A 22,507-nucleotide genomic window follows, 5' to 3' on the forward strand; every position below is an offset into this window, starting at 1 on the left:
TCATCTGTCGAGACTCGAGACTGGGCGCGACACGCGCCCTCCGGCGCCACGCCGACGCCGAGCCGAGGCAGAGCCGAGGCAGAGCCGTCGGCATCACTCGGCCCCCGCGATGGGCGCCGCCGCCGGCGGCGGCGTCGCCGGCGGCTGCTTGAAGGGGCGCAGCGTCGTCCGCCAAGTGTAGGCCCCGTCCGGCACGAGGTACTCTGGCCACACCGACCGCCCCCACCCAATATCACCGCCGACGCCCATCATGCGGTGGTCGACGCAGAGCGTCGCGTGCGCCTCCGGCTCGAGGTCGGAGGGGTGGGCCGCCGCGTCGATCGCCTGCGCGCCGTGCGGCAGCGCCGACCACCCGAACGGCTCCTCGCTCGAGACGGCGAGCCCGCGCCCTCCTGGCGCAGACAGCACCAGCCAAGTCGTGCCGCCGCGGTGGCCGCACTCGGACGGGACGACGTACGGCGTGAAGAGCTCGGCGGACGTCGCGCTGTGCATGCCGAACCGCGCGCCGGCCGCCCGGTCGGGGTAGTTCTCGTGCGGCCCCTGGCCGAGCCAGCGCACCGAGCCGAGCAGGTCGGGCGCCTGTGGAATCAAACGCGCGTGGCTCACCGACTGACTCACCTCTCGCACCGAGCCTCGGCAGGTCGGGCGCCGCGGCAAAGCGCAGGCCGATTCGCGGGAGAGAGAACTCGGGCGCGCAGAGCGGCATCCCGGACGCCCTTGTCACCTTTGCCGTCGTGTCGAGGGCGACAGAGCCGTCGGCTGAGACGGTGACGAGCAGCTCGTGCTTCGCGCGCGTCCTTCCCTTTGGCGTGCGCAGGTCGCACTTGCAGCGGATGACGACGCGCTCCGCCGCCGCCTCGACGAGCTGCACCGCGACTGCCTCGCGCGAGAGGCTGTCGAGGGAGTGGTGCTTCCAGATGTACGCCCACGACTGCACTGCGCCCACGCCCAGCCAGCGGAGGAAGGGGCCGACCTAGGAAGTGTCTAGGAAGTGTGTAGGAAGTGTCTAGGAAGTGTCAGCCAGCGGAGGAAGGGGCCGACCGTCGAGTAGAAGGGCCGCAGGTAGAGCGGCTGCAGCGTCGCCCAGCCGAGCTGCGGCTTCGGCTTCGACCACGAGGCGGACGAGACGAACTGCGCGAGCCACTCCTTCCGGTCCGACGTCACGGCCGGCATGCCAGGCGTCGCGCCGTTGTCGTTGTCCGTCGGCGCGCGCCAAAGGTTGAGCGCCGCCGAGCCGGCGGCGAGCAGCGACTCGCCGTTGATCGCGAGCGAGCGGAGCGTCCCGGTCGTCTTGCAGACGACGACGCTGAAGGCGCCCTCGGCGCCGCTGCCCGACACCTGGATGGCGTCGGCGAGATGTGGGGAGATGTGGGGAGATGTGGGGAGATATGGGGAGATCACACCTCGATGGCGTCGGCGAGGTCGGAGCACTTGAGAGGCGCGGCCGCCGGCGACTCCAGCGCGGCGGCGGCGCGGGCGGGCGGCGCCTGCGAGGCGAGCTGCATATCTCGGCTCCTCCTCGGCTAATCCGCTCCTCGGGCGGGCGGCGCCTGCGAGGCGAGCTGCTCGCCGAGCGCGGCGGCGTCGATGTGCAGCTGGACGGCGGCGACCTCGTGGCCGGCGGCGGCCCAGGCCGACTCCTCGGAGAGCGTGAAGCAGAGGGCGAGGTAGACCTCCGACGGGCGGTACGGCGCGAGGGCGGGGTCCCAGACGACCTCGAGGTCTACCTCACACGAGTCGCGCGCGCCGACGGCCCGCCAGCCGCCGCCGCCCGACTCGAGCGGCGCCGCCTCTCCGACCTCGACGCCGCCGACCTCGAGGCCGCACCGCAGCGAGAGGTGGGCGAGGCTGGGGAGGTGGTCGTACCGCGAGCTGATCCGCACGCGGAACGCGGAGCGCCGCTTCCCCGCGGCCGGCTCGGCGGCCGGCTCGGCGGAGAGCAGCGCCACGTCGACCGGCCGGTGCACGTGCTTGACCTCGTGCAGCGCCGGGTGAGGCGTGCGGTCGGGGAAGACGAGCCCGTTGATGCAGAACTGCGCGTCGTGCTGCTTGCACTCGAAGTCGCCGCCGTAGGCCCAAAAGTGCTTGCCCGTCTTCGGGTCCGTCTGGTGCAGCCCCTGGTCCGCCCAGTCCCAGATGAAGCCGCCCTGCGCGTAGGGGAGCGAGGCGAAGAGCTCCCACCAGTCGGCGTAGTTGCCCGTCGAGTTGCCCATCGCGTGCGCAAACTCGCAAGGGATGAGCGGCCTACGGCGCGCGGTGCGGGCCGGCGGTCGGGCGAGCCGCCGCGTCCGAGGGCGGCGTGGCGCGCGAGGGGGCACTGCCGAGGCTGCTCACGCGTGCCAAGCGGGAAGCGGCGCGTCGGGGCGAACATCCACTTCGCGTTTTGGCCGGCGGCCGAGCTCCCCACCTTCTCGACGTGCTTCTTGTCGGGGTACATCGGGCAGATGATGTCGGTCGCGTCGCCGCCGCCGCACGACTCGTACTGGACCGGCCGGCTCGGGTCGTGCGTGCGGCACCACGCAGCCATCGCGTCGTGGTTTGGGCCGTAGCCGGACTCGTTGCCGAGCGACCAGACGATCACGCACGGCGAGTTCTTGTCGCGCCGCACCTGCGGGGCTCCTCGACAGGTCCACGACAGGTCCAGGAAGAGGCAGGCGCGTGTCGCGCCGCACCATCCGCGTCATCCGCGAGAGGTAGGCGTGCCGCCACGAGGGCTGCTTGGAGAGGTAGCCCTCGTCGCCCCACGAGGAGAAGCCGTGCGTCTCGAGGTTGGCCTCGTCCACCACGTACAAGCCGACGGCGGCGCAGATCTCGTACCAAGCGTCGGTGTTTGGGTAGTGCGCCGTCCGGACGGCGTTGAAGTTGTACGCCTGATCATGGGCGAGCAGGCGTGACTCACTCGCCGCCCTCCGGCAGACAGCCGGCGCAGTCGGCCGCCTTGAGCATCGTGGCGTCGAGGAGCATCGACTCCCACGACACGGCCTTGCCGCCCTCGGCGGTGTGCTCGTGCCGGTTCACGCCCTTGATGGTGAGCGGGGCGCCGTTGACCCGCAGCAGCCCGCCTACCCGACGACCGCACAGCCGGTCAACCGGCTCCTCCTCGCCTCGCCGTCGACGCGCGGCGGGGCCGCCCTCGATCGACACGCTGCGCAGGCCGACGAGGCACGTCTCGACGTCGAGCACGTCCTCGCCGCCCGAGCCGGGGGCGACCAGCTCGACGACGAGCGAGTACAGGTTCGGCTCCTCCGCGCTCCAGAGCGCCGGCGCCTCGAGGGTCGCTCCGCCGCGCGCGCGCGCAGGGCAGCCGCGCAGCGACATCAGCCCGTGCGCGTCGTCGTCGAGCAGGGCGTGGTGCGGGTCGGCGTCGTCGGCGCCCGGCGCGGGGCGGCCGACCGCAGACAGCCTGGCGACGTCCACGTCCTCGGCGAGCGTGGGCGGCGCGAGGGTCGCGGCCCACGCCTCGCTGCAGGCCGGCAGCGGCGCCTCGAGGTCCTGCTGGCGTCCGAGGCGGAAGGGGCCGTGGAGCGAGGCGCGCACCGCGAGCCCGCTCTCGGAGAAGGCCTGCGACAGCGTGTCGCGGACATGTCCTGGGCGTGCCCTCTCGCCACGAGCCCGCTCTCTCTGGGCAGGGCTCTGGCCTTCGCGGCGGCGGCTGTGTCCGTGGCGGCGGCGTCGACGATCGAGCCGGCGAGCGCCACGTCGAGCGAGAAGTCGGCAGTGGCGCCGGAGGGAGGGACGGTGGTCGAGACGGCAAAGTCGCGGATGGCGAGGCGCGCGGGCTTCGAGTACAGGAAGCAGTGCCGCTGGATGCCCGACAGCCACCACTGCGGGTTCGGGTTGGGGTTGGGGTTAGGGACAGCCGGCACTGCGGGGCGGCGGGATGGGTGGGGTCGCTGGGTAGCGGGATGGGTGGGGTAGCTGGCGGGTGGGCGTGGGGAGGCGGGGAGGTCTGGGGTGCGGCGGCTGAGGGAGCGGGAGAGGAGAGGCGGGCACCTGCCCGCAGGGAGGGTCTCGGGAGGTGCTAGGAGGCGGCTAGACTTGCCACCTGGTCTTGGTCCTCGAGGTACGAGCCGTCCGAGTACCGAACCACTTGGACCGAGAGGACGTGTTCGGACGCGGACATCCCCTCGGCGGAGACGAGCTTGGTCACCTCAAACTCGGCCGGCAGCCGCGAGTCTTGCGAGTAGCCCACCTCGGCCCCGTCGATCCACACCGTCGCCGCCGAGCCGAGCCCGTCCAGCACGAGGTACGAGCGGCGGCCGATCCAACGGGCAGGGAGGGTGAACGAGACCTGGTAGGAGCCAACCTCGTTCCGCTCGTCCGTCGGCACGCGCGGCGGGTCGAGCTTGAACGGATACCGCTCGTTGAGGTAGACGGGCTTGGAGCCGACGCCGGCGACCTCCCACGAGCATGGAACCTGCAGGTCGCCCCAGCCCGCAGCGTCAAAGCCGCCCGGACCCGACACCGATGGAGCATCCGCTGGCTTTGATGCGAGCGAGAAGGACCAGCGGGCGGGTGTGAGCGCCAGCAACCACGGGCCGGCCGGCAGCTCGTCGCACAAGCGGCGGCCGAGCACAGCGGCTCGGCTCTCATACGCCCGGAGCGGCACGTGCATTCGCTCCCGGTTAACCTCGAAGCATGCCTCATCGGCCCACCGCTCACGCGGCTTGGAGGTGGGCATTCGTGTTAATACGTGAAGTTGTACGGCACACGTCGATACGACCAGCAGCTGGTAAGGCCGCCTCGGGTCGGCCAAGGGCGTCGGGCCGCCAGCACAAAAAGTAATTCCAAGGCGACCGACCCAAACGCTATAAGAGCAAATGCGTTAGTTTTCTGTTTTCTTTTTTTCATATGTTGCGTTCTTTCTTTCTTTCTACCCGCCTTGACTTCTTTTTCCGTCGCGTGTGTATACTGTCTGAGAGAGAGAACGTGTCGGTACTAACACCAAAAAACAAACACTCTCTCTCTCTCTCTCTCTCCAAAAAACTACTATGTCTTGCAGTGAAAAGTAATCCGAGCCGGCCCGCGGCCGCAATCTCAACGTTTCTAAACAGCACGTAGCCCGCAAGGCTCGAGCCGCAAGGTCACGCTACGCGCGTACGGGCAGCGCCTGCGCAGCAATGCCTCTTTACTGCGCCATGCGCTCGAGCGCAACGCAAGCCGGCTCCGCGTCGCGCACTGACTGCGCCATCCACTCGGCCGTGCTCGAGCCCCCCCCAGAGCAACCCCACCGCATCACGACGGACGACATCAGATGCACGAAGCTGCGGACCGACCTGCACGCGGCAGACCGCGCCTCAAGCGGAGCATCGTTCACCGAGGCGCGCACGCGCTCCGTCAGCGCCATCACCGCCGGACGCCACCACTCCTGCACATGCGCCTGGAGGTCCGACCCGCCTCCCCCAAGCCCCCCCTTCCGCTTGCCCGACTTGAAGACTGCGGCGTACGTCCATCCGCGCGCGTCGATGCCGAAGAGGTGCCCAAAGGGACAGCGCGCCTCCGTCGCAGCGAGGTCGGCAAGGCGTACAAGCCACTGCAGCATCTCGTCCAGCTGCTCAGTCGAAAAGTGGCGGCCGTTGTCCGTCACGAGGCTGCCGAATGTGACGATTGGGCCGAGCGCGAGCAGGTACGCCGCCCGCCACGTGGTCGTGGGCAGCTGCGACGGGAGCGCTACATGGCGCCGGAGGCCGCAGCGCTTCACCAAGAGGCCGCGCCACAGCTCGCTCTGCTCAGGCGCATCAATGCTTCGCCGCCACTCTTGGCACACCTCCCGCGACCTGAAGAGTTGGCGCGCGTCGCTGCAGTGGCCGTGCACGTGGAATATCAGGTCGGTCACGAGCAGGAGGGCGGGTGAGGACTGCACGTCTGGATTGGAGCGCGCAGCTTCGTTCATGAGTTCTGAGTCGCTCGCAGCGCGCGCCGGACAATTCTTTTGTCGTGTTGTGTGTGCCAGTCCCGCCAGTCCGCGCCCTTGTCGTGCCAGCGTGCTGGAGAGATCGGGGGGCGCGGTAGAGCGATTCACAGCTTGACGGCGGTTCCGCCTCTCCCGAGCTGACCCGAGCTGACCCGAGCTGACCTCAGAGTAGGCCGACAGCTCGACGACAGTCCGTGTCCAGCGTCCACCCATACCGCGTTGGTGTCCAATCCGAGCCTGGCTGTTCTTCACCTTACTACCTACCTACCTAGTCCGTGTCCGCGACTCGGCGGGCGATGAGTGGCGCGACTTGGTCAATTTCCCGTACGGCGAGGAGGGCAACATGGTCGAGTTTGCGAGGCACGGTTTCTTCTTTCAAGTCGGTGCTCGCCCTCTCGACGCTCGGCCGCGAGACGCAGGCGCTGGTGCGACGATATCTCCCCATCTCTCCCCGAATCCCCCCATATCTCCCCCCGCGAGACGCAGGCGCTGGTGCGGCTGGACGCGACGACGGGCGCGGAGCTCGAGACGATTGCCTACGACCCTAAAAGCAACACGGCGGGCATTCTTCTCGACGACGACACCAAGGAGGTGCGCGGGGCGGGCCGAGAGTGCCCGAGAGCAGCCGAGAGGCAGCCGAGACCAGCCGAGACCAGCCGAGGCCGCCGTGATCAGCCGAGATCCGCCGAGATCAGCCGAGATCAGCCGAGATCAGCCGAGATCAGCCGAGATCAGCCGCATCCTCTCCTCCACCAAAGAGGTGCGATGAGGCGGACGACGAGACAAGCCTCCCCTCCCTCCGCCGCCTCCCTCTCCGCCTCTGCAAGGTGCGCGCCGTCTCCTTCAACTACGCGCGCACCGAGCGGCGCTTCTTCGACAAGGAGCTCGAGGCCGACTTCAGGGCGCTCGAGGCGGCGGCGCCCGCCGGTGCCGAGGTCAGCATCGCGTCGCGCACCCGTGACGAGCAGACGTGGCTCGTGGCACCTAGAAGCGAGAGAGCGGCGTCGGCTGTTTTCTGCCCATTGCAGGACGGCGCAGGTGTCACCGCGCTGATGCTCGCCGCTGGCCAGGGCCACAAGCGGATGGTCAACTTGCTGCTGCAGCGCGGCGCAGAGATCGACTTGCAGGACAGCAGCGGCGGCACCGCGCTGATGTGCGCCGCTGCCCACAACCACCCCGCCGTCGTCCTCCGCTTGCTTCGGGCGGGCGCGGATACAGGACGGGACCCGGAGGGGTCTGGGGAGTGGAGCACGTGGTGGGGTCTTTTTTTCGGGCAAATGGGATTTTTTCTTTTTTACCCCGCGTCGTCGGATGTTGCCCGCCCATGTCCAAGCAGGTCAGCGTCATGTCTGCTCCCGGCAGCCTGCTGCTCGAGAGCATTCTCTCGGAGGACGAACAGTGCCTGGTTCTGCGCTGGCTGTCGGCACGGCACCTCACGCTCGTCTCGCAGGCGAGCAAGCGCTTCCGCATCCTATGCACGAGCGTCGCCGACGCGGCCATCATCGAGATGCGGGTCGGCGACGTGCCGGTGCCACACCTGGAAACCACCTTCCATCGGCTCGCGCGCTTGTGCGGCGTTCGCTTTGCGCCCGCAGTCTTCTACTCTGCGGCCATTCGCACAGCCTGTGACTTCAAGACCGATATCAGTATCGAGATTGCTGCGATCGAGAAGCTGCACGTGCTCGTGGGCGATCAGCCGCTTGTCGACTCGTATCCTGAAGATGATCCTGGGCGGCACTTTGAGTTTGGAGAATGCGGCACGGAATGGATGAAGCATGCCATAACGCACACGGAGCATAGTCGCAGAAAGCACATCAAGCACAAGGACGTGGACGCTGCGATGCAGGTCTTCCTGCGCACACTCCCAATGCGAGCCGATGCGTTACTGCCTGACGAGGAGGAGGACGACGATGACGATTGCGACTTCAAGAACAAGGACGACGGCGACGATGATGATGACGACGACGACGACGACGATATCGGCAGTATCGGCGTGGCCATCGGGCCACAGTGCGGCGAGCTGTACCTCAGGCTTTCAGGCCTGCTGCCATTTTGCTCAGACGGAGAATTCACGCGAGAATGGTACAAGACCGCAGCTGACTTCTTTCAAGAGCTCGAATCGGACTTCCCGTGGAACGGAGCGTACTGGCTTGCTTTGACTCGCGAGGACGCGATCGCCTATGCCATCCTTCACGGCTACCTTGATGGCTTACAACCCGCATCTTTTGCGAGCAAAATGGAGTCGTTTGCGAGCGAAGTGGCGGAGGCTGACCCGGCAAACCTGCCGGCGGGCAAGGCGCTGATCTTAGCGGTCGCCGAGCGAGTCAGCACTACGCTGCAGCCATGTGCCAACCCCGTGTGCTGCCACCAGGCTTGTGACTGCCGACTGGCGAACCCCCATGATGCTTATGCTGGGGGTCGTTGGAATGGCGGACCCCCATGGTTTCATAATCAGGAGCGAGGGGACTACGATGCCACAGCGCTCGAAACCCTGGGGGGCACCTGCCTGCCCTGCGTGGGCGGCTGCCCATCCGCGCGCTTCCTCCGCGAGGCCAACCGGCGCGTCCGCCAGTGGATACGCGAGGGTACACGCCACCCGGAGCGGACCCTCGCCAAGATCGACTTCAAGCTCGAGACCGGCGTCGCTAAGTGGTACTGAGGCCAAGCATCCAATGGCCAGTGTGCGCTGACGGCTTGATGACGAGCCTCGCCTCGCGACCGGCGACTGTACTTGCTCTCACGACGCGTGCCACTCGCGCAAGTACCACTGTGCCGTGACCACACTGCGTGCCGTGACCTGTGCCTCTCGCCTCTCTCTTCGGGTGGCTAACCTAACCTAGGGGAGAGGGGCTGCTTGCTTACTGTTCAAAAAGTAACAATACAGGGTGCGCGAGGGGGTCGCCGTTGCCGCGCCGCAGCGTACTTGGTCTCATCCCAGCCAATCAGCACCTAGCGGCGATCGTCGCTGACCGCCAAAACCTTTCCTTTCGCACTTGCGTGGGACACCTACCGCGCACTTAACCTCCCATACCCCCCTGCGCGAACAGCACCACGAGACTTGCACGAAAGAGAGACTAAAAACCATGATTGGGTCCTCCCGCTGCTCAAATCGCTGGCGCCCGCCCGCCTCAGCAAGCGCGGGCAAGCGGCGATCGAAACAGAACAGTCACCGGCGCCTGGAGGTGCGCTCGCCCTGGCCAACAAGAGCGTACTTGTTGAGAGCGTCCGCAATGGGGCACTCGTCGAAGGCCCATGCACCTGACAGCTTCTTCTTCTGGATCTCCTTCTTCTGGATCTCCTGAAACCCTTTGACCTGCTTGTGGATATCTGCCGTTGGCCAGTAGATCGTGATTTTGCCGTTGCCGACGGACTTGATCACGCCGGTCGCCGAATGCTTGTTGACTACCATAGCCCCCTCTACCCAGCCCGCCGGCAAGGTCGTCTGGATGGCCTATGAACAGCCAGCGGGGGGTGAGAGATATTCGGATCGGCGTGTCCTCCTTCTCCTCCACCTCGTCCGCCGCCTCCTGCGGCTGCTGCTGTGGGCTCGGCTGCTGCTGCGGCTGCTGCGGTGGCTTCGGGGCCGTCCTCGCCCGCTTGGCGACGGGCTTCGCCGTCGCCGCCGCCGCTGCCTCCGCCTCCGCCGCTGCCGCTGCCTCCGCCACCTCGCCCTCGTATTGCCACACCGTGCCGTTGGGCTCCTTCAGGCGCACCATCCGCTCCGCGCCTTTGTCACTCGAAGTGGTTGGCGCTGGCTTGGCGGCTGCTCGCGTACTTGCGCAGAGTCACCTCACTGAGCGTCACCGACTCAGTGACGGAAGCACCGGCAGAGCGGTTCATGAGCAACTCTATCGCAAAGGGTAGGACCACGACGCTCTGCCCACGGACTTGCCTAATTAGAAAACCGCGCGTGACACGCTTTGAGCTAACGATTCGCCGAGCCTGTCGAGCGAGCCGCTGTTGAGCACCATCGCGATGCTGTCCATGCGCGCATGCTTCAAGCAGTCGCTGCCCTGCCTCCACCAACGCAATGCCCTCCCCTCCGCAACCGATCTCGGCGTGAAACGCTTTGAGCTGGAGTGGTGGCGCAAGCTCGGCGGCGACTCCCTTGAGCCGGTCCTCGCGAGCGGCGCCGTCGCCCTCCTCGACGCGCAGTGGATAATCAGCCACGCCGAGGCGGGCGGCGTCCTCAACCACCGCCAGGCACTGCCCGAAGAGGCCTTCCTCTCCCTCGCCGACCTCGTCAAGGCGACCGGCGATTTTGACCTTGCCGTCGCCGCGCTCTCCTCCCCGTGGCTGACCAAGGACCACCCCGACCCGCGCGGAGCCAACCTCACCCGTGTCGCGAGGGCGCTCAAGGCCCTGCTCTCGCATCCTCGCATCACGCGGCTCGGCGTCTTTTGGGACTTCGGCTCGCTGCACCAGCACCCCGACCCCCCCAACGGCGTCATGCGCAGCGAGGAGCAGAACGCGCTCTTCAAGCAGGGGCTGGGCTGCCTCGGCACGATCTACTCCCACCCCCACACGACCGTGCTGCGGCTTACCTCCTTCCCGGACGGCCACAAGGCTGAGGACCAGCCCGAGGGCACCAACGTGGCCGAGTACTTTGACCGCGGCTGGTGCTTCACGGAGCAGAGCTGTGCGAGCCTGACAAAGTCCGGCCTCCTCTCGCTCGACCTCGGCAAGATGCGCGACGGCAAGGAGTACGACTACGGCCGCCTCCGAGCGGACTGGGGCCAGCACGGCGGCCGGCGCCCTCCGCTGCTGCCGTCTGCCTTCGCGGTGGAGCTGGAGAAGAAGAGCTTCACCAACGGCAAGGACGACAAGCCGCTCGTGAAGCAGCTGTACGAGGCCGCCTTCGAGGAGCAGTTTGGCAAGGCGACGGAGCTGAGCTACGACATGCTCGGCTGGGGCGACGCGGAGGCGGCGCAGCTGGCGGAGGTCCTCGCGAGCGGGGCAGCACCGCGGCTCGAGACGCTCTCTCTCTTCGGCAACAAGATTGGCGACGAGGGCTGCAAGGCGCTGGCCGCCGCCCTCGGCAAGGAGGGGGCAGCGCCGCGGCTCGAGAAGCTCAATCTCGTCGGCAACAGGATCGGCGAGGAGGGCTGCAAGGCGCTGTCCGCCGCCCTCAAGGAGGGGGCCGCCCCGAGCTTGAAGGCGCGAGACACCCCCTCGCCCCCCCCCCCCCCGCCCAATGCTCATCGCGCCTCCTTTCGCGTGCAGACGCTAGAGGTGGACAACAAGGAGCAGCCTGAGCTGAAGGCCGTGTGCGAGGAGCGCGGCATCACGCTCTAGGCCTCTCGCTCGACGCAAAGCTCTGCGGTGGAGCGCGGCCACAGCCGCAGGGAGAGGGATCCCCTTTGCCACCACTCGGATCCCCTCGCGGCCACCTCGGAGCGCTCGGTGCTGGGATGGGTGGCGCGCCGCGAAAGGTGTGTGGCGGGGCCGCTGTTCATTAGATGAGGGCGTGCCGCTCCTGTGCGTGACCGGTATCGTCGTCGAGTATCGATGTCTCTGCATATGCCGAGCTCCCGCATGAGCAGCAGCTGTGGAGTCGATACGAAAGGACAGCATGGCGGCGACACCGCAAGCGCGTTCGGTCGCGCTCGCCCCGAGGCCGCCGCCGCCGTCGGTGCAGCGTTCGTGCCTGACTGAACTGCTGGGCTCGCGCTTTGCCCATTGCACAGCGGTGGGTTGACGTGGCTACTGCCAGCCCGCGGCTTGTTCATCGGCGGGCTCGGGGCAGCATGCTTCGCGACCAATGCGTGCCCACGCTGGCTCTGCCCTCTCCGCAGCATCGTTGCGACGTTGGCGCCCACACCTCTTCCCGCGCACTCAACTTATCGTGCTGAGGGCCCAACTTCAGAATCGTGCTTTTTGGGTAGGGTTGGGTTGTTGGCCCGGGTTGGGTTGTTCCGCGTGTTGGGTCGTCGGCGCGAAGGGTGAGGTCTCGACCGCCGCCGCTCACGCCAGCGGACGGCCACCATCGGTGTTTTTGGCTTCGCCACCGTCCAAGGCGTGCGCCATGCGCTCGCCGGCATCGAGCGAGCAACGTGATCGACCGAGCGGCTTGCCGTGTGGACGCCTTCTTCTGGCTCTCGTCGAGAGCGTTTTGCGTCCCGGCGGGTGGGAGAATATGTGTCGTCTGATGTGTCACTGTGTACGTCACATCGGTCTTGATAACAAGCACGGTCGATCCGTCGAAGCGATACACTCGTTCCTATCACGCTGGAAGGCTGGCACGGAGCTCTGTGCCGGCACACAGAAGAGCCGTGCGGCAAGAGAAGAGCGCGATGGGGAGCGAGAACCGTCAGATTTTCAGGTGTAACCTGAAGTCCGTCGCGATGCACTCAATCCCTCCCGAGCGAAAGCCTGTGGCTCTCTCGAACTCGTCGATATATTGCGGATAAACTGCTCTTCCCGCATAGCTTGCAGAGTCAGAGGCGCAGAAAGGCTGCGAGTGCTCGACGAGTCTTGCGAGCTGCGCGGTCAAACCTGGGGGAACTGACCGCATCAAGGCGGACTTCCGAAACCTGGGTGAGCACCTCTGACGGTTGGCGGGTGCCATGGGTATACTTTAATTCTTTTTGTACTTTAGTCTTTAAAGATTAAACCCTCTCCTCAAAAACATATTCCTGCATCCCCTGGTGGGAGCGGCCTGTTCCGAAAGAAAGAAACAAAAAACGATTGCACTTCAGAGAGTACCCCCCACTCGTCTGGCGCGACACGCCGCAGGATGGCCGCCGCCGCCGCCTTTGCAGCGCCCCCGTGGCCTCCTCCCGGCTCCACTCGTGGCCGGCGGGTGCCAAAGGGTCCGCAGCAGGCTGCCAGCAGGCCCGAGCGGTGGCTCGCGACGCGACTCGGCTGCGCCGCCTCCTCGCCGCCGAGTGCTGCGAGCGTCGAGCGAGTCGCCGGCGAGCCATCCGCCACAGCCTTAGCTGCCGGTCCACGCACTCCCAGGCACACGGAGGGACCCAGCAGCGTCGCCGCACGCGTCTGAGCCACGCGTCGGCGATGCAAACAGGCTGTGACTTCACCCGGCAGAGCCTCGACGACTGCTCGGTGCGGAGTGTACTGTTGCGAGGCGCCGCTGGGCGGCGGCGCGCGGCTCCTCGCTGCTTCGGCGCGCCGCGCTGGCGCTCTGCGGCGGACGGTGCCGTTGGCTCGCCGTTGCCTCGCTCGTGGACGTCCCATTGAAGCACGCGGTGCGGCGCCTCTCGGTGGGCCCATTGCGCCTCTCACTACACACTCCCTGCTCTCTCCCGACCTCACTCCACGGTGCGTCACGATCGTGGCGGCGATGCGCCGCAGGCGCTCGTCATCGCGCGCACGGCTGTGGCGCCGCGTCCAGGCGGCAAGCGCACCGTGCCATGCCTGCGGTGGCGCTGCCACCGACAGCGCCACCACCGCACACTCACGTGCCGTGAGGAAACGCCACGTCGCGTGTCACTTCACGGTGTGCCGTGATCGTGGCGGCGATGCGCCGCAGGCGCTCGTCATCGCGCGCACGGCTGTGGCGCCGCGTCCAGGCGGCAAGCGCACCGTGCCATGCCTGCGGTGGCGCTGCCACCGACAGCGCCACCACCGCACACTCACGTGCCGTGAGGAAACGCCACGTCGCGTGTCACTTCACGGTGTGCCGTGATCGTGGCGGCGATGCGCCGCAGGCGCTCGTCATCGCGCGCACGGCTGTGGCGCCGCGTCCAGGCGGCAAGCGCACCGTGCCATGCCTGCGGTGGCGCTGCCACCGACAGCGCCACCACCGCACACTCACGTGCCGTGAGGAAACGCCACGTCGCGTGTCACTTCACGGTGTGCCGTGATCGTGGCGGCGATGCGCCGCAGGCGCTCGTCATCGCGCGCACGGCCGTGGCGCCGCGTCCAGGCGGCAAGCGCACCGTGCCATGCCTGCGGTGGCGCTGCCACCGACAGCGCCACCACCGCACACTCACGTGCCGTGAGGAAACGCCGCCGCGTCGCGTGCGTGGCGCGGCTATCACTAGCGGCCGGCGCTCGTCGGGTGATGGTGTCGCGGGCCGGCGCTCCAGTGTCGAGACCCAGGTAGAATTCTTTTTCACGCGTGTCAAAAGTCGAGCTCTCGCGCGAGTGCCAAGGTGCTCGAGAGTCTCGCCTCATGGCCTGCTGCGACAGGTGCGGCGAACGTCATCGGACCATAGACTGCCCACACTTCCCGAAGCCTCGCGGGAAGCATCCGGACGCGCAGTTGCAAGGCCCAAGGCGCAACCTCTCCCCAGACGTGGAGGCTGTCGTTCGGCGCGGTACTCTCGTGGCCCAGACCCCAGACGGTTCGTGCCTCTTCAATTCCTTCGCGTACTGCGAGCAGCAAGACGCTGAGAGCGAGGCTCAAGGGGATGGAGCTGCGCGTCAAAGTCCCTTTCACTGTCTTCATGTGCAAAGTCTGCCGGAAGTATCTCTGCCCCGACTGCTGGCGACCGTGGCACGATTCAGAGGCCCCGGTGGACAAGCGGGAGTGTGCTCCGTGCACTCGCCCAGCCTCAGGCGGCTCGCCTGCCGAGCCAGCTGAGGACACTCGCTGGTTTCCCCCTTCCCGTGGCGTGCGCCTTGGACGCCGAGCCGCGCGCGCTACCGCTAGATCGGGGGGCAGCAGGCCCGCCCGTCGCAACATCGACGAGGACGCCGTGCTCAGCCCTGCCCGCCTCTCTGCCTCTCGTGCGTCGCCCCTGCGCCGGGGTCGTTCCAACCCACTGCCACCTTCCAGCTTGATCTCCCCGGCGGTTCGTTCGCCTGCGAGGAAGGCGAGGAGTGCGGTGAGGGACGCCATCGACGCTGCCGTCGAGAGCGGCCGGCTGGCGGCCGAGAGCCGGAAGAGGTCACGGTGTGAGAGCGCCGGCGCATCGGGAAGAGAGGCTGCCGTGATTGCTCGTGAGGCAAAGAAGGCGAGGCGGGCGGAGAGATCATCCCGCCTCGCGAGCCGGCACGCCACCAACCCCCCCGCCAAGCCCCCCGCCAAGCCTGCCGCCAAGCCCGCCGCCAAGCCCACGGCCAACGCCAAGCCCCCAAAGCGGCCCCGTGAGCCTGCTGCCGAGGCTGAGGCGGCCCCAGAGGCGCAGCTGCCAAGGGATGGGGCAAAAAAGAGCCGCACTGTCCGAAGGAGCAAGCGTGGCCGGGATGGCGGCGACTCTTCCCCGCCGGCCGGGCGCCGACGTACCTAGTAGGCTGTGAGAGTGTGCCCGGGAGCTGTGAGAGTTTATCGTAGTCAGGCTGTCTTGTGTATGCGGCTGCCTTCCTGGTCAGGCAGGACATGCCCCTACTGGAGTGGTATGTCAAGTAAGGGCCCGCGGGTTGAGGTTGTTCTCGCGCCACACCACCCTGCCACCGCTGCCACCGAAGGCAACACGGTGCTCAGAATGGCTAAGTCGGGCCGATTTTGTATTCGCACGCCGCGCGCCGTGGAGGGCGCGGACAAGCGACTGACACCAAATGTCCGACTCTGGGGTTGTAGTGCGGACCCCGGACTACAACTCTCTAGTCGGATGTGCGGCGTGAAACGCGCTGTTGCGCCCTCCACGGCGCCCGAAGTGCGCCTTGTCTCGCACAGCAGACGGGTCGCGAGCCGGGAAATCGCAGCAGTCTCGCTGAATCTCGCCGCCCCAGGCTCTAGAGGTGGAGAGACTGGCCTTCCTGGTCAAGCAGGACATGCCCCTGCTAGCATGCCAAGCAAGGGCTCGCGGGTCGAGGTTGTTATTGCGCCACACCACCCTGCCACCGCTGCCACCGAAGGCAACACGGTGCTCCGTGAAACGGCCACTTTGTTGTCGTAGTCAGGCTGTCTTGTGTATGCGGCTCCTTAAAGCTAAGAAGTGTGTATAAGGGGCTAGGAAGAGGGACCCAAGATATCTTCTGAGCTGTGCACAGGGGAGGACCTAGGTGACAAAGACCCAAGAGAAGGGGCCGGAGAGAGTGAGGTGAGGCCCGAGCGGCCAACGGAGCAGCGGTGGTGGCAGCGTGGCGCACCGTCAAGCTCGGGCACAGCCGGTTTAAGCCAAAGTGAAGTAACTCATATATATCTGAAATCATATGAGTTACACCTCGGCCTTCTAGGAGCTGCTAGCTGAGTGATTGGCGCGCTAGAAGCCTCCCCGAGAGTGCCTCCCCGACCGGCCCCGAGGAGCTGCTCGGAACTCCAACTTTAACCCTTCATAGCTCCAAAACGTACCTGCGGATTTCTTCCCTATTGCTCCTGCATGATCTGTGGGTCCACCCCACTCACATAACCAAGCCTCAAGGAATGGCGTCTAGGCGTTCAGAAATAGTGTCTTGTACACACCCATACACATCTTTTCTCCCAGTAAGCTAAAAGTACGTACACATCAGACGACTCAAGGGTACACACCGAGACCTTGACTGCACGCAGACCGACTGCCTACACCCCCTCGCCGACCGCCTCCTGCTCCTCCGCCACGGCAGCAGGGAGCACCGCGGCGGGCGCAGCAGCCGCTGGCGAGGTGGGCGTGTCGGGTGCAGACGTCGACGCGGCCAGTGCGGCGGCGGGCGCGGCGGCGGGCGCGGCGGCCTTGACGGGCAGCGACGCCTCCGAGCCCCGGCTCGAGAGCTGCGTCTTGTGGAGCGACACCATCGACGAGGAGCGCGAGGAGCCGCCGCCAGCAGTGGGGCACCCCGCGCCAAGTCACAGACGCGGTCGGACCTGGCCGGCCGCCCGACGCGTCTCGCCTCGGGATCGGCGTCGTCGCGCCCGACGGAAAGGGCGTCTCGATCGGCGCCAGGCCGGGGAAGCCGTACGAGGGCCTTGCGCTGCCTGCCGAGTGGCGCAGAGGCGGATGGCGGCGGCGCGCGATTCACGCCTGGGGGGCTCTCCCGGTCTGCCGGGCTGGATTTGCTGTTTCACTGGGAACTGCCCCCCTTGCGAGTACACACTTACTCGTGTCAGGCTTGCGGCAGTGTCCCATTCGAGCGTGTCGTGTTTTTGCTACTGTTGCGGCCTAAAGTCTGTGCAGGTTGCGGAGGACACGATCCCGGCGTGAACACGACTAACTGACGGATCCGCTCCTGACACCACAGTCGCACGCGCCGCGCTGCGGCGCGTGCGGCTGTCTTTGTTTGAAGTAAAAAGTCGAATCAGAGCGCCGTCGGCGTTGTCCTCCATTTTCCTCCCACGGACCGCCCGTCTGGCACCGCTCCGGGACGCACGCCGGCGAAGCACCATCAAGCTGCTTTACGGCCCCAGCATTGCCTTCCCAGGCTTAGCTAGACTGAAAGATATTGTGCACATGGTTAGTCTCTACAATATATACACTGACATTGAACCTCCCAGAGCTCGTCCCGGTCCGTCACGGCCATCCTCGGCCTCCGGAGGGCCCCCGGCCGCGGCGCGGTGCGGCGGCGTCACAAATCCGACCACAGAGCACCGGGACGCGGTCGGGCGATCTGAGGCCCGACTAGGCGTATGCATTGCCTATACAGGGCTATCACCTGGACCTATCAACAGCGCCGTGGTCAGGAGCTGCTGTTCACACTTGCACAGACTTTGATACGGCACAGTAACTCAGCCAAAAAATATTTTTTTCTCAGCCTCTGAAAAAAAATTTGGGTGGCCGAGTTTTCGCAGGTTACCTTGGTTACCAGGTTACTTTTTCATTAGATATGTATAAATACTAAGAAATAAATACTGGCTTCGGGCTGTTGTTGCAGACAGAAAAGCGCTTGCGCTTCGGCGGTAGTGATCTAATCACCCGAATACCACGTTTCGGATCGCTCCTCATCGCAAACCCTGTCAGCAGTTCACCTACGGGTATGTTCGTAAGAGCTACATACACTGAAAAACAATCTCTCTCTCTCTCTCTCTGAAAAACACTACGGCGCGCATGCGCGCAAGGTCTGCTAGTGACATAAAGGGCAGAAAGTGGGTCGGTTGTTTTTAATCTGGCTGCGCCACGAGCACGACGCTCCGGCTCCGGTGGTTTGCCTGTGTTAGTGCTAGCACGCGCCAGTCCGCACCTGTGTCCTGTGTCGAGCCTGTCCCTCTGTGTGACATACAAATTCTTTTCCGACATGGCAGTTGCGATGGCGCTTTCACACACCACACACACACTCTCTCTCCTCTCAACTCTCTCCCTCTCTCTCCCCTGAGACTCTCTCTGCTCGCTCCGCCCTCTCTCTCCCTCCCTCCCTCCCTCCCTCTCGCGCCCCCCCCCTCTTCTCTCCTCTCCCCCCCGCCCCCCTCCTCTCTCCCAGCTCTCTCCTCTCTCCTCCTCTCTCCTCCTCTCTCCTCTCCTCTCATCCTCTCCTCTTCTCATCTCCTCCCAAAACTCTTTTTCGTCGCTGGCTGGTGTGGTGGCTGGGCTTAGTTGTTTGCCACACACACGCACCCCTTTGGGGTCACAGCCCCCCCCCTCCCCCGCCGACCGCGATTTCTTTTCCTTGTCCTTTTCGCTTCTTGTTTTTAAAACTCCGTTTCTGGCTATGTTCTTTTTTCTGCCAGTGCGCGCCAGTCCCGTGCCCAGTGTTGTGCAAGGGAGTTCCTTCTAAAACTCTTTTGTTTTTAAAACCCCGCTCCTCGCTCCATATCCCATATGTTTCTTTATTTACACACGCACCCCTTTGGGGTTACAGCCCCCCCCCCCGCCCACGATTTCTTTTCCTTGTTCCGTTCGGTTCTTGTTTTTAAAACCCCGCTTGTCCCCCTGCATATGTCGTCTGATGTGTCACTGTGTGCGTCACATCAGTCTTGATAGCAAGCACGGTCGATCCGTCAAAGCGATACACTCGTTCCTATCACGTTGGAGGGCTGGCACAGAGAGCGACAAGAAGGCGTCCGCACAGCAAGCCGCTCGGTCGATCACGTTGCTCGCTCGATGCCGGCGTCCGGCATATGTTCTTTTTTCTGCGCGATATAAGCGCGCCGCCTCCCTGTTTGACCGCCTCTCTCCACCCGCCTCCCGCCTCACCACCACATCCGTTCCGCTAGCTCCCTGTCTTGAGCGGCACCTCCGCGGCACTCGCTGCGGCGGCGGATGCTCTATGCCAACAAGCAGGACGTTGAGGCGGACCTCCGCGTCCAGCTGCTGGCGATCCGTGAGCGAGAGCTCCGCTTCTACACGGCAAACTGCCGGACCATCGGCACGCAGGTGCCGCCTGCCTTCTCGCCCCTCGCTGCGCCCATCGCCCGCTGTGGAGCGGGCCTCACCCTCGTCGCTGTTCGCGCGCCTGCCCAGGCGTCCGTGTTTGCCGGCTTTGCGTTCGTCTGCTTCGAATACGGAGTGCGGTTCGAGGGGCGCGAGGTGGTGGGTCAACTCGACGACGCGCCCTCCCAGCCGCCTGCGGCGCCCTCCCAGCCCTACGCGCCGCCGTCCCCTCCGCCGCCGCCCGGCTTCCTGGCCGAGGCGTCGGCGACACCAGAGGCGCTGCGGGTGCTGTTTGTGCTGTGCGCGACGGCGGCGATGACGCTCAACCTGGGGGCGATGTTCTTTGCAAACTGCCTCGCCCTCTTCGGCCCGGGCCTCGCGCTGCGTGGCGACGGCGTCGAGGCGATGGACCGGGCGGTGGACGGACTCGCTCTCGAGTACCGGCTCGTCTTCCTCGCCTTCTTCCTCGGCACGCTCTCCTTCCTCGCGATCGCCTTCATCTACTCGCTGATGCAAGGAGACATCATCCTCTCCGTCTCTCTCATCTGCGTGCTGCTCTACCTGCTCCGGCACCCCCCCCCCCCCCCCCCCGTGCCGTCAAGCGGGATCAAGGGACTCGTCAGTGATCAGCATATCGGAATGGCAGGGACACCCTCCCCTACCCCACGGTACCCGAACCCACCCTCCCAATGGCAGGCACACCCTCCGCGCCTTCAAGCGGCTCTACAAGCGCTTCCGGCTCCCTCCCGCCCTCGCCCACTCTGGCAACTTCAACGCGCAGGACCGAGATCGCCCGAGATCACCCGAGATCACCCGAGGTCGCCCGCCACCGCCCTCTCACCCGCGCGGCCTCCCTCAGGATGGGTCACGCATGTTATATTATATTTATATTATATTATCTTATATTGCCTCGCCGCAGGACGGGTCACGCATGGTGGACCCGCTCGTGCAGGAGGCGCAGGTGGCGGCGCTCTCGCGGCGCGCACCAGCGGCTCGAGAAGCTCTGGACTCGTGCGTCGGAGTGATCTGAGGCCTCCTCCGCCAACAGGCACGCACAGTGGCTCGAGAAGCTCGCGCAGCGCAAGCGGTGCCTCGACTGGCCGCTGCGGCAGTATCTCTACCTCCGCCTCTTCTTTGACGACTTTGTCGGCGTGTCGGCGGAGGTCTTCGAGCTGCGCTACCGCGGCCACGCCACCGCGCCGCGCGGCGCGGGCGACGCGATGACGAGCAAGGTCCTGCAGGCGAACCCGTTGGGCCGAGGGCGGGGAGGGACACGTCCACGACACGTCCACTACACGTCCACGACACGTCCACCATATGCCCACGACACGCCCACGACACGCCCACGACACGCCCACGACACGCCCACGACACGCCCACGACACGCCCACGACACGCCCACGACACGCCCACGACACGCCCACGACACGTCCACGACACGCCCACGACACGCCCACGACACGCCCACGACACGCCCACGACACGCCCACGACACGCCCACGACACGCCCACGACACGCCCACGACACGCCCACGACACGCCCACGACACGCCCACGACACGCCCACGACACGCCCACGACACGCCCACGACACGCCCACGACACGCCCACGACACGCCCACGACACGCCCACGACACGTCCACGACACGCCCACGACACGCCCACGACACGCCCACGACACGCCCACGACACGTCCACGACACGCCCACGACACGCCCACGACACGCCCACGACACGCCCACGACACGCCCACGACACGCCCACGACACGTCCACGACACGCCCACGACACGCCCACGACACGCCCACGACACGCCCCCCAAGCGCTCGAGCTCAACAACAACAATAGCAGTCAGAGTGGTCCTACTCCTAATCGTGAGAATGGTAATCACCAAAGGCGATCGAGCTCAACCGCTGCTCCGAGGGCGCCGCCGTCGACTACTCGCCGCACGTGCAGCGAGCGCTGAGCCAGGCGAGCCTTAGCAGAGCCTCAGCGTTTTGCGGGGTCGTCCACTCACTCACCCACCCCTCAGCGTACCTCAGCAGTGTACCGTGCTCAGCCCAGGCGAGCGGAGGCGACGCCGACGACGCGGGCGGAGGCGGTGGTGGCGGTGGTGGCGGCGGCGGCGCGCCGCGCGCCGCCAGGGCGGGCGGGGCGGGCGCGCGGCGCAAGCTGCCGATGCGGCGCGTCCCGGGCGAGGAGAGGCGGCGTCCTCTCTCGGAGCATTCCTCGGAAGCTTCCCGGAGCCTTCCTGTAGGCGCCAGCCGAGCGAGGAGGGCCGGCGGGGCCTGCTCGGCGGCGGCGACGTGCCGAGCGACGCGTACCGGCAGAGCAGCTTGAGTAGCGCATACCCTCCGACCGAGCTCTCGCTGCTTGGGGGAGGGGGCGCCGCCGGCAGCCAGGACGGCGGGGGCAGCAGCTCGCAGCACGCAGCCTGCAGCGCCGGGCGTTGGCCGGGCGGGTGCGCGACCGGCCCGCACCAGGCCGGCTGCTTCTCGCCCTCCCAGCTCCTCTCGACCGAGTCGCCGACGGCGTCGGAGGAGGACAGCGTCAAGCCCAGCCGGCCGCGGAGGTGGGACATGGGAGGGTGGCTGGTGGAGCGCGGGGAGCAGCTGCTCCAGAAACTGTGATCGAATCGTAGTATTGGGATTTGGGTAATGTGTGTGGACTTGTCACTTGAGCCTCTATGATTAGTAGCCCGTGGTTGCGCAGCGCTCTCGGAGAGGCGAGTGTGGGCGACTGACTGTCTGGTATAGCCCCAGCCCACTCCGCGTGAACTCTCGAGGGATCTCGAGTTGTTGCGGAGCTCCCAGCTCCTCGGTACGAACTCTGTTCACACCGAGCGGGCGCTCCTGGGTTCCAACTTTTTCCGGGGTATGGTATGGTATGCTCGCGGCCCAAAGGGTGGGGGGGTATGGTCCTGACCGCCCGAGGCCGGCAGCCGGGAGGCTGGGTCTGTCAGCAGGCGGGGGCTTATGGTCCCGAGGTGGGTTGCGCGATGATACCATACCATACCCCGCAAAAAGTCCGAACCCTGCAATAGCCGATCGGCACACGCGAGCCACAGGGACATGCCGCGCGTGCTCTCGCTGGCTGCTCTGCTGGGTATTGTCTACCTCACCAAACCCTCCAGGAACTCCTTTGTGCGCGCGCTTCGTGTGTGGCTCCGCAAGCGCAACGGGGTGCTTGGCGAGACCCTCGCACGGGGGGCGCTTGCGGTTGACGCGCTCTCCGGGCCGAGCAATCTCGTGCAGGACTTCACCTTCTTTACAGTTGTCCAGCTGAAACCCACGGCCGAGGAATCCGCCCTGGCGACGCTGTTCGAGAATGACGATTTCTTTGGAGCTGTCGGCGTAGCTGGCCACTGGATCGGCGTTCGGGTGCCATCGGAGACGAATGGCCGGCCCAGCGCACCGAAGGTCTTCTATCTGGGTTCCGCGCTCGACTAGCGTCTTTTGTCGCGTTTTT

The 22,507-nt window shown here is 66.1% G+C and overlaps 5 protein-coding genes across 5 annotated transcripts; 1 reads left to right on the forward strand and 4 right to left on the reverse strand.

Annotated features, from left to right (window-relative positions):
- Positions 1 to 1,449: 1,449 nt before the first annotated feature.
- Positions 1,450 to 4,753, reverse strand: EMIHUDRAFT_429006 (hypothetical protein; the record flags this gene model as incomplete). The annotated part of the gene is made up of 8 exons (XM_005790713.1): positions 4,046 to 4,753; positions 3,569 to 3,824; positions 3,117 to 3,278; positions 2,938 to 3,062; positions 2,673 to 2,870; positions 2,322 to 2,608; positions 1,551 to 2,244; positions 1,450 to 1,487 (listed from the first exon to the last, which is right to left on the reverse strand). Coding segments are annotated over exons 1-8 (2,394 nt in total), but the record flags the coding sequence as incomplete, so codon positions are not given.
- A 375-nt stretch (positions 4,754 to 5,128) lies between these two features.
- Positions 5,129 to 5,893, reverse strand: EMIHUDRAFT_224734 (hypothetical protein; the record flags this gene model as incomplete). Its single annotated transcript, XM_005790714.1, has 1 exon — positions 5,129 to 5,893. One exon carries the CDS (start codon positions 5,891 to 5,893, stop codon positions 5,129 to 5,131), a length of 765 nt encoding a protein of 254 aa, XP_005790771.1.
- A 1,539-nt stretch (positions 5,894 to 7,432) lies between these two features.
- On the reverse strand, positions 7,433 to 9,754 carry EMIHUDRAFT_454707 (hypothetical protein; the record flags this gene model as incomplete). Its single annotated transcript, XM_005790715.1, has 6 exons — positions 7,433 to 8,697; positions 8,838 to 8,863; positions 8,973 to 9,041; positions 9,117 to 9,365; positions 9,601 to 9,641; positions 9,709 to 9,754. 6 exons carry the CDS (start codon positions 9,752 to 9,754, stop codon positions 8,652 to 8,654), a joined length of 477 nt encoding a protein of 158 aa, XP_005790772.1. The 3' UTR covers positions 7,433 to 8,651.
- A 6,546-nt stretch (positions 9,755 to 16,300) lies between these two features.
- On the reverse strand, positions 16,301 to 16,906 carry EMIHUDRAFT_361813 (hypothetical protein). The gene has a single exon (XM_005790716.1). The coding sequence runs from the start codon at positions 16,530 to 16,532 to the stop codon at positions 16,320 to 16,322; it is 213 nt and encodes a 70-aa protein (XP_005790773.1). The 5' UTR covers positions 16,533 to 16,906; the 3' UTR covers positions 16,301 to 16,319.
- Positions 16,907 to 18,821: 1,915 nt separating this feature from the next.
- EMIHUDRAFT_440173 (hypothetical protein) lies at positions 18,822 to 21,925 on the forward strand. The gene is made up of 8 exons (XM_005790717.1): positions 18,822 to 19,041; positions 19,129 to 19,607; positions 19,735 to 19,819; positions 19,958 to 20,016; positions 20,087 to 20,279; positions 20,936 to 21,010; positions 21,104 to 21,222; positions 21,297 to 21,925. The coding sequence occupies exons 1-8, from the start codon at positions 18,928 to 18,930 to the stop codon at positions 21,667 to 21,669; spliced, it is 1,497 nt and encodes a 498-aa protein (XP_005790774.1). The 5' UTR covers positions 18,822 to 18,927; the 3' UTR covers positions 21,670 to 21,925.
- Positions 21,926 to 22,507: the final 582 nt, after the last annotated feature.

Source organism: Emiliania huxleyi, assembly GCF_000372725.1.
Source record: "Emiliania huxleyi CCMP1516 chromosome Unknown EMIHUscaffold_119, whole genome shotgun sequence".
Classification (NCBI taxonomy): domain Eukaryota; phylum Haptophyta; order Isochrysidales; family Noelaerhabdaceae; genus Emiliania; species Emiliania huxleyi.